The sequence below is a fragment of the Arvicanthis niloticus genome, chromosome 1, assembly GCF_011762505.2.
Source record: "Arvicanthis niloticus isolate mArvNil1 chromosome 1, mArvNil1.pat.X, whole genome shotgun sequence".
Lineage (NCBI taxonomy): Eukaryota > Metazoa > Chordata > Mammalia > Rodentia > Muridae > Arvicanthis > Arvicanthis niloticus.
In genome coordinates, this window is record NC_047658.1 from 115,367,867 (window position 1) to 115,381,132 (window position 13,266).

General features: G+C 50.8%; 1 protein-coding gene across 2 annotated transcripts in view; it reads left to right on the forward strand.

Annotated features, from left to right (window-relative positions):
- Positions 1–3,429: 3,429 nt before the first annotated feature.
- Positions 3,430–13,266, forward strand: part of Macrod1 (mono-ADP ribosylhydrolase 1) — a 139,405-nt gene continuing 129,568 nt past the window's right edge. The window contains exons 1-3 of one of the 2 annotated variants that reach the window (XM_034489911.2): positions 3,430–3,852; positions 11,665–11,766; positions 12,461–12,577. In XM_034489911.2, the coding sequence (XP_034345802.1) occupies positions 3,561–3,852; positions 11,665–11,766; positions 12,461–12,577 (511 nt within the window). In that variant the 5' untranslated portion in view covers positions 3,430–3,560. The remainder of the gene's footprint in view (positions 3,853–11,664; positions 11,767–12,460; positions 12,578–13,266) is intronic. The other variant, XM_034489920.2, reaches the window with a different exon arrangement.

Sequence of the window (13,266 nt, forward strand, 5' to 3'; positions counted from 1 at the left end):
CTGACAAACATGAACTCACAGAGTGTGGAGAGCTTCGGGGGCCACTTCTAGAAACCTGGCAGGAACTTGACCTTGGGCTAGAACAAAGAAGTAGGTTTCAGTCAGGAATTTGACTTTGGGCTAGGATAGGGAAATAAGCTCAGTTATCTTGGTCATCCTGATAAGCCTCTAGAAACATTGATCACTGGACTTTCTTTAATGCCTTGTTTGTTCCTTGACTTTTTGTTTATTGCCTTGTTCCTAGAGCTAAAACTGACCTTATTCTTTGCACATACTTAGAATGGTACAAAAGCAGGCTGGAGAAAAATAAACCCGCTTCAGCCTCAACAATGGCTGGAGTCATGTCATTGTGTTGTCTAATTGTATTTTTCTTTTCAGTCCTCGGTCCCTCCCTTGAGACCCAGTTGACTGACTGAGCTGGCTTGGTCAACAGAGTCTGTAGTATGTCCAGGGCCTGCATGACTCTGGGTCAGATGAGATCCCAGCACTGAGAGGGAAATGGATGCAAGCTCCCAACCCCCAACCTAGACGCTATCTCTAATACACAACTGACTGTAAAGGAAAAATTAGCTTTCCAATGGAGTCTCATTACAACCCACTGCTAGGGCTCCACAACAGACTGTCAACACAAAACAAACTCAGTGACATTTTTGGAAGTTCCTTGTCTCATAATGCTTTGTCTCAGTGCTCACTTTGTCTTTCTTCCTTACAGATCCCCTCTCAGGGATTTTATGGAATCTCTGTGTGTGCAAATGTACACATTTCTTTCTTTCTTTTCTTTTTTTTTTTTTTTTTTTTTTTGGTTTTTCGAGACAGGGTTTCTCTGTGTAGCCCTGGCTGTCCTGGAACTCACTCTGTAGACCAGGCTGGCCTCGAACTCAGAAATCCGCCTGCCTCTGCCTCCCAAGTGCTGGGATTAAAGGCGTGTGCCACCACCGCCCGGCAAGTCACAACTTTCAACAGTTTGTTTTTACTGCCCGGCCAAATTTACACATTTCTGCATCTACATGTGCTTCTTGTGCATTTTCTTTGTCTGTTTTTCTTCTGGTCATTTGTTTGCCTGTCTCTATTCTAGTTTATTTGGTTTTATTATTATTTTGTAGATGCCTGTTTGTATTCTAACGAGAGAGAGAAAGGGTGTGGATACATAGAGAGTCAGCGAGGATCTGGGAGGAGTTGGAAAAAGGGAAGTGTAATAAGAATACACTGTATGGCCTGGCAGTGGTGGCGAACGCCTTTGATCCCAGCACTTGGGAGGCAGAGGTAGGTGGATCTCTGAGTTCAAGGCCAGCCTGGTCTACAGAGTGAGTTCCAGGATAGTCAGGGCTACACGGAGAAACCCTGTCTTGAAAAACCAAAGGGGAAAAAAAAAGAATATATTGTATGAAAAAAAAGATATTTTTTTCCTTTGGTTTTTCAAGACAGTGTTATCTGTGTAGCCCTGGCTATCCTGGAACTCACTCTGTAGACCATGCTGGCCTTGAACTCAAGAAATCCACCTGCCTCTGCCTCCCAAGTGCTGGGATTAAAAGGTGTGCCACCACAGCTAACTGAAAAACAAAATCTATTTTCAACTAAGGGGGAAAAAATGAGGGCTGTATCTGGTGTGCACTGGGTGGCAGAGGTTCTGGTTTATTTAGAGTTCCAGGGGCTAAGCCCCACGGGCATGGATTTCAGGCCCTAAGTAGAAGGCAGCCTTCTTCTCGGGAGCCAAAATGTCTTTTGTTTGGGACCTTGTCTTTTCCCAGAGTCCCCTACCAAGTCCTTGACTGGAAGGATGGAGGGCAAAGTGAAGGCCATTCAAGCGGTTCGCATCCTAAACCCTGGAACCTGTGAAGATGGCTTTTGGCAAAGGGAAGCAAGTCTATAACCAGCTGATTGTGGGCACATACTGACTTTTTCCTGGATACTGATGGGGCCAGTGTAACCACAGCCTGGAAAATGGTAGATAGAGAAGCAGAGAGCAAGGTCCCCACCACATGAGACACTTGCAGGAAGGAACTACAGGAAGGGCCACGTGACCTCTGGCCGCTGGAAAATCCTGGGACAAGCTCCCTTAGAGCTTCCGGGAACGAATGAAGCCAGAGGCATGTAATTCTGGTGACTCACGCCAGATTCTTGTCTCACAGAATTTAAGCTGCGAAATCTGCATTGCTTATGTTGCCAGACTTGCGGTGAGGTTCGGTTGGAGGGCGTTCAGTTTGGTCTCTCTCTCTTTTTTGTTTTGTTTTCCAGGAACTAAATCTTTATTTGTAAAGTTTTGGGAGCAAGGCCTGGAGAGATGGCTTGGCTATTAAGGCTCACAATAACAATTTGTAAAAAGAAAATTTGTGTTTGGGTGTTTTCCTGCTTGTGTGTCTGTGCACTACTTCCAAGCAAGGCCAGAAGAGGGCGTGGCATCCCTTGGAACTGGAGTTACAGATGTTTTTGAGCCACCACGTGAGCACTGGAACTACAACTCTGGTCGTCTGGATCAGCGGCCCGGGATCTTAATTGCTGAGTCATCTCTCCAGCCCCAGGATTTAAATCCCGTCCCCTCTCCCCTCTAGTCTCCCAGGGTCTCACTGGGTAGCTCTCTCTCAAGTAGGCCAGGCTGGTGTGGAACTGAATAGGAAATAGAGGCTAAGCTGGAAACTCCGGGTCATCCTGACTCCCCTCTGCCTCTGGAATGTTAGGATTACAGGCATAATGTCATTCAGGAATACGAGAAAAAATTATCCTTCTTAGTTTACCAGAGTGTTCCTATACACCCAGATTCATATTCTCTCTCTCTCTCTCTCTCTCTCTCTCTCTCTCTCTCTCCATCCCTTTCTCTTCTTTTTTATATTGATTGTTAGATTGACCTATTGCCTGAGCAGGGTCTATATGGCTGTCCTGTAAGTCAGGGTGACCCCAAACTTTCCTAAGATCCTCTGCTCTCACCCTCCTGGATGCTGGGATTCTAAGTATGCCCCACCACTTCGGTTTGGCACCTAGGTTTCTTCTTTTCAAATCTCACAAATGTCTTGCTGGCTACTGTGGAATTCAGTTGGCGCCGTTTGGCCCTTGGAGCTTAAGGGAGGTCGAGCTCTTCCAGCCAGCTCGGCTCGGGAAAAGTCGCCCCAACCTGACACATAGATCCGCCGCACCTATCACCTCCCCTTGGTAGGCTGGAACCTGCAGTTGTGTGGATCAGACGCAGACCTGGGTGTTGTGTAGGGCGCCAACACAAGTCCAGGTTTCTCTATGCCTGCAAAACACGCGATAGGGACCAAGTTGACCCAGGCGCCGGGTGCCTTGACGAATCACCGAGCTTCCGAAGGTTGGCTGCAGCCACACCCGGAAGGACACAGACAGGCTGGGTGCGCACGTGTGTGTTCGAGTGCCTGAGCACAGTGGGCCCGAACGGAACTACAAGTTCCAGGGTGCCCAGCGGCGCGCCGCCCGCGGTCTCTAAGCAGGTCGCCACAGGCTGGCACCCGCCACTTTCGTCCCAGAGTAAATAAGGGACCGAGCGCGACTCTCCGGAGCACCGTAAATAGAGTCCGAGTGGGCGGGGAGCCGCCCGGCACCGCCTGCTCATGTCGCTGCAGAGTCAAGTGTCCGGCCGCCTGGCACAGCTGCGCGCGGCGGGGCAGCTGCTGGTCTCCCCGCGCCCCTGGCCCGGCCGCTCGGCGGGTGGCCCGCGGCCCCGTGGCAGTGCGTGCGGTCCCCTGGTAGCGCTGGGCGAGCACGGCTACTGCGCGTGGCCCTCGGCGGGAGTTGGGGCGTGGGGGGCGGCGGGGCGTGGAGCCTGGGTACGCACCTGGGCCCCCCTGGCCATGGCCGCGAAGGTGGACCTGAGCACCTCCACCGACTGGAAGGAGGCCAAATGTAAGTGTGAGCGCAGGGCGTGGGTCTCCCCGGCCGAATGGCACTCCACGAGCACCTGAGACACTTGGGAATCCCCTCAGCCCACATCCATGCCCAGCTCCTACACCAGGTTACCCCTTGAGTAAACGAGTGGGGAAGGCGGCCTTACCTCAGCAATGGTCCCCAGGCAGCCCACCCTCCCTCCCCCCCGAGATCCTCTGGGACCTGCCACGGTCCTCCATGCATGCACAGGAGGGAAACTGAGGCCCGGGGGCCAGACTCCACTTCTCCAAGATCAGGCTGGGAGTTAGCAAAGGCAAAGTGTGAAAACTTGGCCTATCAGGTAGGGTCAGATAGCCCCAAGAGTGGCAGCTCGGGTGTCAACCTCTCTGGGAGTATGGTAGGTGCCCGTTTTGCCCTCCTGCTGGCTTCTGGCCCCTTGCCAGCACTCTACCCCTTCTTGAGGGACTGAACTCAAAGAACTTTGAGAACAGTCTGACATCGGATGTGGGCTGGTGAGAATCACTGACTCCCCCAAGAATGAAAGTTCTCCTCCTGGACGGGCATGCCAGGAAGGGACCACGGGTCCTGGACGACCTAGTCTCTAGCTGGAATGCAAAGTGCAGAGTCCCAAATAGCCCTGAGTGGCAGTCCAGCTGCCCCTGCCTTTCAGCGACAGTCCCTCCCTTATTACTCTGGGCGGATCCTCCTCCCAATGAGCGGCTAAGGCCATTGGCTGGGCTGCTGGTGGGCGTGACCATGGGGGCTGAGCCACCTGGGTCAAGCAGGATTGAAGGTAACCTCAGATTGGTTCCCTTTTAGAAAAGAGAACTCCCTCTTGTTGCAAGTCTGCCCAGGATCCTAATGCACTCGACGGTCTCTTTGGGAGTAATCAGAACTTGCCACTCCCTCAACCTTGGCCGGGAGTTGCGGGCTAGTCCAGAATTCCAGCAGAGGGAGTTAGTGTTCCTCCTTAGCGTCCTGCTTACCCATGGAGAGTAGCAACCCAGGGAGAGGCAGAGAGTTGGGGCAGCACCACACCTAGTGTAGGGCCTGCCTCTATTTCTAGATTCCAGCTTTTCTCCCCTAGCTCCCCTTTTCTTAGTGACCCTGAAAACCAGCCTAACCCAGGAAAGCTCATGGGACCTGAGATTCCTCAACTGGGGACTGATTCTGTTTTCTCCCCTTCTGTGCCAAGCTGGGTCTGTGTAAGACAGGTGAGCTGGTCCTTGAGGCTCTAGAGGTCTGATCTCTGCTTGCCTTTTCCAGTGGGTTTATTGGGATTAGAGATGCCAGTGCTACTGTGTCTGGCTGTTAGGCTTTTGCATGGGTTCAGGGGATCAAATTCTGGCGTCCGGGCTTATGTAGCAGGTGCATTTATTCACCCACTAAGCCATCTATCTCCTTGGCCCTCACTCAATAAATTTTACCTCATGCCCTGTTGGAGCCAGCACTGAAGGATTCAACAGTGAGTGGCCAGGCAACAGTCTGTCTAGTGGACACTATGGTGACATAGTCCTCTGTGCACTATGAAGAAACGGTAGTGGCTGGGACCACCTGAGCTGGGAAGGTCAGAGGTGGCCTATCAGGGGACAGCAGGCTCTGGGCATGGAAATGTGGGGTGGTCTGATCTAAATCTTCCTCTTGTTTGTTTGGGTTGGGTTTTTTTTTTTTTTTTTTTTTTTTTTTTTTTTTTTTTGAGTGTTTTAGTTAGGGTTTTACTGCTGTGAACAGACACCATGACCAAGGCAACTCTTGTAAGGACAACATTTAACTGGGGCTGGCTTACAGGTTCAGAAGTTCAGTCCACTATCATCAAGGTGGGAGCATAGCAGCATCCAGGCAAGCATGGTGCAGGATGAGAGTTCTACATCTTCATCTGAAGGCTGCTAGTGGAAGACTGACTTCCAGGCAGCTAGGGTGAGGGTGTTAAGCCCATGCCCACAGTGACACACCTACTCCAACAAGGCCACACCTCCAAATAGTGCCACTCCTTGGGCCAAGCATATACAAACCATGACATTGAGAGAGTTTCTATATAGTCCTGGATGTCCTGGGCCTTGTTATGTAGACCAGGCTGGCCTCAAACTCAGAGATCTACCTGCTTCAAAGACTTTGTGTTTTGTAAAGAAAAAAAAAAAAAAAGACTAAGATTGGTGCCACACACCTATAATCCCAGCACTTGCTTGGTAGAAGCAGGCAGATCTCTATAAGTTCCTGGTCATTCTGGTCTACAAAGTGAGTTCTAGGCCAGTCAGGGCTACATAGTGAGCTCTTGTGTCTGAAAACAAAATAACCATCAAAGTTGTCCTCTATAGCCCAGGCTGGCATCCACATGGACACTGTAACAGTTTATGCATCTTTCCCTCTGTCTAGTATTCCATCTGAATGTACCACAGTTTGGATACCCATTCTTTTGCAGATGGGCATTTGGGTTTCCTGTACATTAACTTACTCACACCATTCTGACACCTATCTCTAATAGACATGTGTGTTCAGGATATATCTAGATGCTTGCTTCCCTGGGTGATTTTCTGTCAAAGACTGGCACACAGACTCACACAAGACTGATGTGTAGGCAGTTTAGGGTGAAGAAATATAATAGCAGTGGGTGTGGAAATTCCTGGGCCCTTAGGCATGGCCTCCTCACTCTATGGGAAAGCCAAGGCACAGTCTTGGGTTGCCCAATGGCACACTCTCATCCTGAGCAGTGACATGTTAGTTTTTGCTTGTCGATGACCACACTAATCCCATGTAAAGGAAGAAAGAAGAAGGAAGATTTATTTTGATTCGTGGTTACACGAAGATCCCCATGCACAAGGCATGGAGATATCGCTCAGATTACTGTGGTGCATATCTGTGCTCCTATCAACTGAAGTAGAGGCAGGAGGATTGCTGGGAGATGGGGACTGGTGTAGGCTATACAGCAAGGACTGTGCTACATGGCAAGACTCCATCTCAAAAGGAAAGTAGGACCGTGGTGGCTGGAGGGAGGTGAGGAGGCTCAAGGCCTGTTCTGCAATGACCATCTGCTGCTCCTTCCAACCAACTCCCACCTCCTGACCAAGCCTTTAAAATGTGACCTGAGTCTGTGGGGTGTTCAGATTCAAAGCATAATCTCAGGCAGCCGGAGGCAAGCTGCAGGCTGCAGGCTGCAAGCAGACAGTAGGTAAGAGGCAGGAGGCAAGCATCAGTGCTTTGGAAGGGCTTGACCCTCCCAAAAGAATCTCCTTATGAGGTGTTGTTCTATGTTTGATCTGCGGCATGCCCATTGCCTGCTGTGGTCCAGCTGGAAAGGCCTTGCCCAGGGCTCAGCTCCTTCTTTACCTCCATGTTGGCTGCCTGCTTCTCTTAATTCATTAATCTTCCACATCAGGACAGCCACCAGGCTGGATCCCTTCATCAGGGGACATGTAGGCCTTTTGTTGTTTTGTTTTTGAGACAGTGTCTCCTGTAGCCTAGGCTGACCTCTAACTCCCTATGTAATGGGGAACTTCTGATTTGCCTGCCCATACATTATTCCAAATGCTGAGATTACAGGTGTACACCACCAGACCTGGGGATGGTGCTGGGGATCACACCGGTTGTGGAGCCATGAAGCTTTGTTGGGGCAGATTTCTGCCAGATCTGTTTTTGCTGGTTCTTAACCTAATCCCCTGGGTTCTTGGGTGCCACGGTGCCCTCCCTCCAACTAGGACCTGTTTAGAAGACTGGAAATAGGGGCTGGAGAGATGGCTCTGCAGTTTAGAGCCCTGATTGCTCTTTTAAAGGACCTGGGTTCAATTTTTAGCACCTACATAGAGCCTCACAATCACCCCTGATTCTCCATTTCCAGGGGATTAATGCTCCCTTCTGGCCTCTGAAGGCACCAGGCATGGTGTGGTGCACATACACACATGCAGGCTAAACATTCATACAATACAATAAAATAAATAAATCTTAAAAAAAAAAATACCTAAAAGGAAGATTGATGCTGGGCAGTGGCATACACTTTAATTACACTTTACTCCAGAGGCAAAGTCAGGCAGATCTCTGTGAGTTTGAGGATGGCCTGATCTGCAGAACGAGTTCCAGAACAGCCAGGGCTACACAGAGAAACCCAGTCTCAAAAAACAAACAAACAAACAAAAAAAAAAAACAAAACAAAACCAAAAGATTGGAAATATTTACAATGAAAGAAAGGCAACTGGCTTGAGGGGACTTAGCTGGAGCCATGAGAAAAATCTAGGGCTTCCGTTTTAGCCTTGAATCCTTGTCTCATGCTGGGCCAGAACTGTGTACTGAAAAGAGAAGGAATGTTGGTGTATCAGAATCCAGCAAGCCCCAGGGTCACTGCTGCATGTTCCTCAAGCCTCTGTTTTCTTATCTATGAAATGGAACCAATAGCTCCTGCTGCTGTGCTGGGGGTCACATTAGAGTGCCGGCCTACAGAGCGCCCCTTTGCTCTTCTCTGTGCTGGGCTCTGGCACACCAGCCTGTATTCTCTCCCCCTGCTAGCTTATGGTATGGTCCTAATGCTTCAGCTGCAAATACTTCTGCAGGGGCCAGGACTCACTGAGGACCTGGGGACCCTCATCTCAGTTTCTCTGATGGAGCTGCTGAGCCAGCATACTGTTCAGACACACCTGGGAATTAGGGGTGAGGGCATCTCTTCCATGTTGGGAAGCAGCCTTGACCCACCCCAGTGTGTGTGGTCCAGAGCTGCAGTGGGCTTCATGCTCTGTTCTCCACTGCTTGTGGATGAGTCACTGTTCCCAGGTGATTAACGCCACAGAAGCCACACACCTTATCAGCTGTGCCCACCTGGTGTTCTGCAGACTCAGCCAGTTCCCCCACCACCACTCACCCCCCTCCACTGCCCAGCCTGTCTCATCTCTCTGAACGACTTCTTGCAAAGTGCCATAAAGATACTTCTTAAAACACATCATTGAATTCCCGTTTGCCTGGCACGCTTTATGGCTCTGGCAGAGTTTGCTTCCTCCTGCCCAGCTTTCATGCCCACGAGCCTCTGGAAGCTTAGTCTGGGGTCAGGCTTGCCCATCAAAATTTACTGCGAACATCTTTTTACAACACCTGTCTCAGTGAGCCGTGAAATACTCTTCGCCTCTTCAAAAATGAAAGAAAATGAAAATGCATGTTTTACATCTTTTATAAAAAAAAAAAAAAACCCACTTATACTCTAAGTTTGCATCTGACTCGATGGAAAGAGGCCGTCAGTGACTTCTGTGTATGGCAGAGCAGGCCTGGGAGGTGACCCTGAAAAATGGGGCTGAGCCAAGGAACAGGTGCATGAGCCTTAGGGCAGAGAAGCATCTCAGGCAGCTGTATGGCATTCAACACCTCAGGAACCTGCCATGGCCAGAACCTTGTTTGGAGATGGGGACACAATACTGGTATGCTGGCCTTTTATTTGTGTCTAATGTAGCCCAGGCTGGCCTTGCATTTCTGATCCTTCTGCCTCTACCTGACAAATGCTGGGAAAACAGCCACCATACCTGGTTCATGTTGGCTTCTTGAAATTGTGTATTTAGGGATGGGTGCTGACAGGGATAGACTGACAGATGCCTCTGAGATTGGTGTTGTGGTTGGTGGCAGTGCTCTGTTTGAATGTCATTGGAGCAAGTGGGCCTTGTGAACCGTGGCCATTCAAACCAGGCCACCAATGTCACAGAGAAGGGAAGGACAGGTCCACCCCAGGTTTCTTTCATCTGGGTGTGATAAGGGCTGGATCATTCTACCTGTCTTCTAAGGGGGTGACATCTGTCAGATATGTCTGCTAGGCGTCTAGGTGTCCTTGGGCAGTGGAACTCATATGTGTTGCCAGGGTTGGTTCCAGTCTGACCACTTCAGCGGCGCCTGTAGCTGGTCTACAGTGGCTGGCAAGCAGTTGGGTGGTGTAACCATAGCTTCCTGGTGCCAGCTCCAGGTCTAGCCAGCTGGAAGCATCCATACTTGACTGTGCCAAGATTCAGGGTGTCATGATAGCATGATAGTCATGATAGCACACGATAACTAGTTTGTGGAGGCTAAATAATGGCTGAAGCGCCACCTGCCCTGCTCTCCACCTGAGAAAGGCTTTCTCCGCCTGAATCTTGTGCTGCTGGGCACCCCTCCCCAGGAGGAGCCTGTGATGCTACAAAAGGGTCGCACTGCTGCCCTGCGTTCTTTTTCTAAAGCTATAACTGGTGATCGAACCTAGGCCTCTCGGATGCTGGCTAAGCACATTACCATTGAACCAGTGTTCACAGCTCACACACAGGGTCTTGATTACGGACCTTCGGTATCTTGGTAGACCTTGTCTGTGACCTAGAGAAGGAAACTGAGGCTCAGACTTGCCCTTGAGTGTAGTGGGAGCCAAAGGGGAATGAAAGCACCATGTGGCTTTTCTCCGCCCCTCTGTGTCCCACCTTCCCTGTCTGCCCAGGCTGCTCCAGCTTCCCTCCACCTCCACAGAGCCCCCAGATGCACCTCTTGCCTCAGTGCTTCTGTACAGGCAGGTCCTCTGTATGGATGACTGATTACTCAACCTTCAGGTCTCAGCTCTTCACTGAGTCACCCATGGACCCTCACACACACTGTGCACTGTGCTGGTGATGAACAGGGAGATCCTCACATGGATCTTATTAGTCAAGGCCCAGGAAGGAGTGTACATAAGCCAAGGCCAACTCTCAGGATTCTTGGTGGGAAACAGAGAAGGAAATGGAGAAGGCAATGAGAAGGGGACCTGAACGAAAACTAGCATTTGTAGAGCAAATGCAAAGTCCTGAGGCAGGGAATTACCAGGGTGTTTGAGGAACAGGCTAGTAAGTTGTCAGGTCAATGGGTGCTGGTGTAGTTAGGAGGATAGGTTTGGAAATGGGGTGTGTGTATTACAAGGGTCAGCTTGGATCAGGTCATAGGTTTGAGCTGAGTCTCACCTACAGGAGGGTTGGAACACAGGGCTTTGTGTAAGCATTCTATCAGCTGGTCTACATTTCCAGACTCAACTCTTACCTGTCTTCTGATGCCATTTGTGTTCATTCATGTGACTTTTGCTGTGTGTTGTCCCCTCTGGTGATGGTGAGGACCAGCCACTCCATTCTGCTACTCTTATGTTTGAGGGACGGTGGTTGGGTGTGTATAGAGGGCCTCATGCCAGCAGGGGGAGCCTGTGAGCTATGAGCCTGAACTAAGCTGTTTCGGAGTTGCGGAGATGCCTTATCCAGGTGGCAAGGGAAGGTCTGAAGGGCAGAGGGACCAACTTGGCACACTCAGAGTCTGTAAGCATGTGGGGGCCTGGGTCCTTTCTCACCATCTGAGTGACCTCAGGCTGCCTCCCAAGTTCCTGCTGCCTCATCTATGAAAATGGGAACATTTGCCTACAGGCTGCATAGAAACCCTAGCCAGTGTTGACATTAGGCAGACTCTGCCAGAGTCTGTCTTTGAGGACCCTTGTCTTACAGCTAGTGACATTATGGCTGACAAGGGACGGAGCATCATTATCCTGCCTTGCTTAATGTGATTGAGTTTGAAATTGTTCTCCAAGGGGCATCTTATCCCCCTACAAATAAATGAGGGATCTAGAGAGATGGTTAGGTACCAGGAAGTGGCCAGCTTGAATTCTAAACAGGGTTCTCAATGACTTAGAGAGTCAGTCCCTCAGTCTCCCTGGGCCCCAGTTTCCCTTCTTGAACAAAGATAGCAGGACAAAATGTTGTGGAGTCTGCAGTGGTTCTGTCCCAGAGGGCCACAGGAAGCTTGGCTGGTAGGATGAGATTTTACCCTTGGACTCAGCAGGAGTCCTCAGGAGGAAGAGGACTAGTCTGACCACTCTTGCCTGTCCTGCCCCTGCAGCCTTTCTGAAGGGCCTGAGCGACAAGCAGAGGGAGGAACATTACTTCTGCAAGGATTTCATCAAGCTGAAGAAGATCCCCACGTGGAAGGAGACAGCTAAAGGTACACCCTATTCCCTGGACACAGAAGCCCCCTCTCCCCCTGCAGAATGACCTAGGAGGACCTTCCAGAAGCATCCAGGAGAACCAATTGAGTGCTCCCTACATCCAGGTTCTCTGCATGTGTCACCTCATTTAATTACTAACACTGCCTGAGGCCAGTTTGGTTTGCAGTCCCATGACAACATTAGGAAGCCAGCTCCAGGCCACATCAACCATCCACCCTGGCTAACTCAGTTACTGGGAGCTGGGATTGAACTCTGGGATGCACTTGCTTGCAGGGGCATGCTGGGGAACTTCGGATCCCTGAACGTGCAGGTCTGATAAGCCATGACCCCAGTCAGCCCACTTATCCCACCTCAGACTCTGTTGTGATACTTATAAAATGGAGTGTGTAAAACTCCACATGGAGGCGTGGTAGGCATTTTGGTAATCCCAGCACTTGTGAGGTAGAGGCAGGCAGATGAGGAATTGAAGATCAGTCTTGGCCAGCCTGTCTCAAAAGAATAGGAAAAAGGATCAGGGTGTGTGATATTACTAAAGCCTTCTGGAGCATTGTTGTAAAGGCCTTATGTACACACAGTAGGTGTCATCCACAGTAGGATATATCATCAGCATCAGTGGTCACTAGGGCCCTGGCTCTTCAGTGCTCTTCAGTGAAGGCCTTCTATGTGACCCCCTGACTCTATCTGTTCCAGGGCTGTCTGTGAAGGTGGAGAACCCCAAGTATAAGAAGGACAAGCAGCTGAATGAGAAAATCTCCCTGTTCCGTGGGGACATCACCAAGCTGGAAGTGGATGCCATTGTCAATGCTGGTGAGTGACTGGCTTGAGTCAGAGGCCTGGGGTGGGGGGCATTTTGTCACCTTAGGCCTGGTTGGTGTGCCAACAATGGGTGGGCGCCACCTGGCTCCAGAGAGACTACCAGTTGCTAGTGTGGACGGCCTGCTGGCGCCACTGGAGCCCAGTGTGGCTGCCACTTGGGCTCATCCTCTCTTGAAACACTGACCTGCCTTCTGGGGGCACCTCCCTCTGCCAAGCTGCCTTGCAGCTCTGAGGCCCATTAGCAGTGGGGATGGGGGAGAACTGGCTGGAAGGATGCCACACTTCGCTGCCTCTGAGAAGAGGCCAAAGCCAACTCTTCATCCTAGGGCAGGGGTGGGGACTGTGGCTGCCCCTCACCTCCACCAGTCCTGCCTCACTCCACACCTGGCCAGGTGAGGGAGCTTACAGAGGGAAGGGAGAGTACAGAGAGGATCCTTCAGTCCCCTGGCAGCTCGCCAGTGCCTGGACTGGGAGCTGCTCAGCTCCCTGCACGCACGTGGTCTCTTCTTGCTGGCTTGGCGGTTTATTGTGATGAGCAGAGTGGAGGCAGCTGCTTCTGTGGGGGGAGGGAAGAAGGCGGTGTTTGTCTGGCTGAGGTCAAGAGGCTCTGGGAAGGGCTCTGGAGTCATCAGGAACTGGTGTCTGGGGTTAGAAAATCTAGCACATGTGTAGGAACTTCC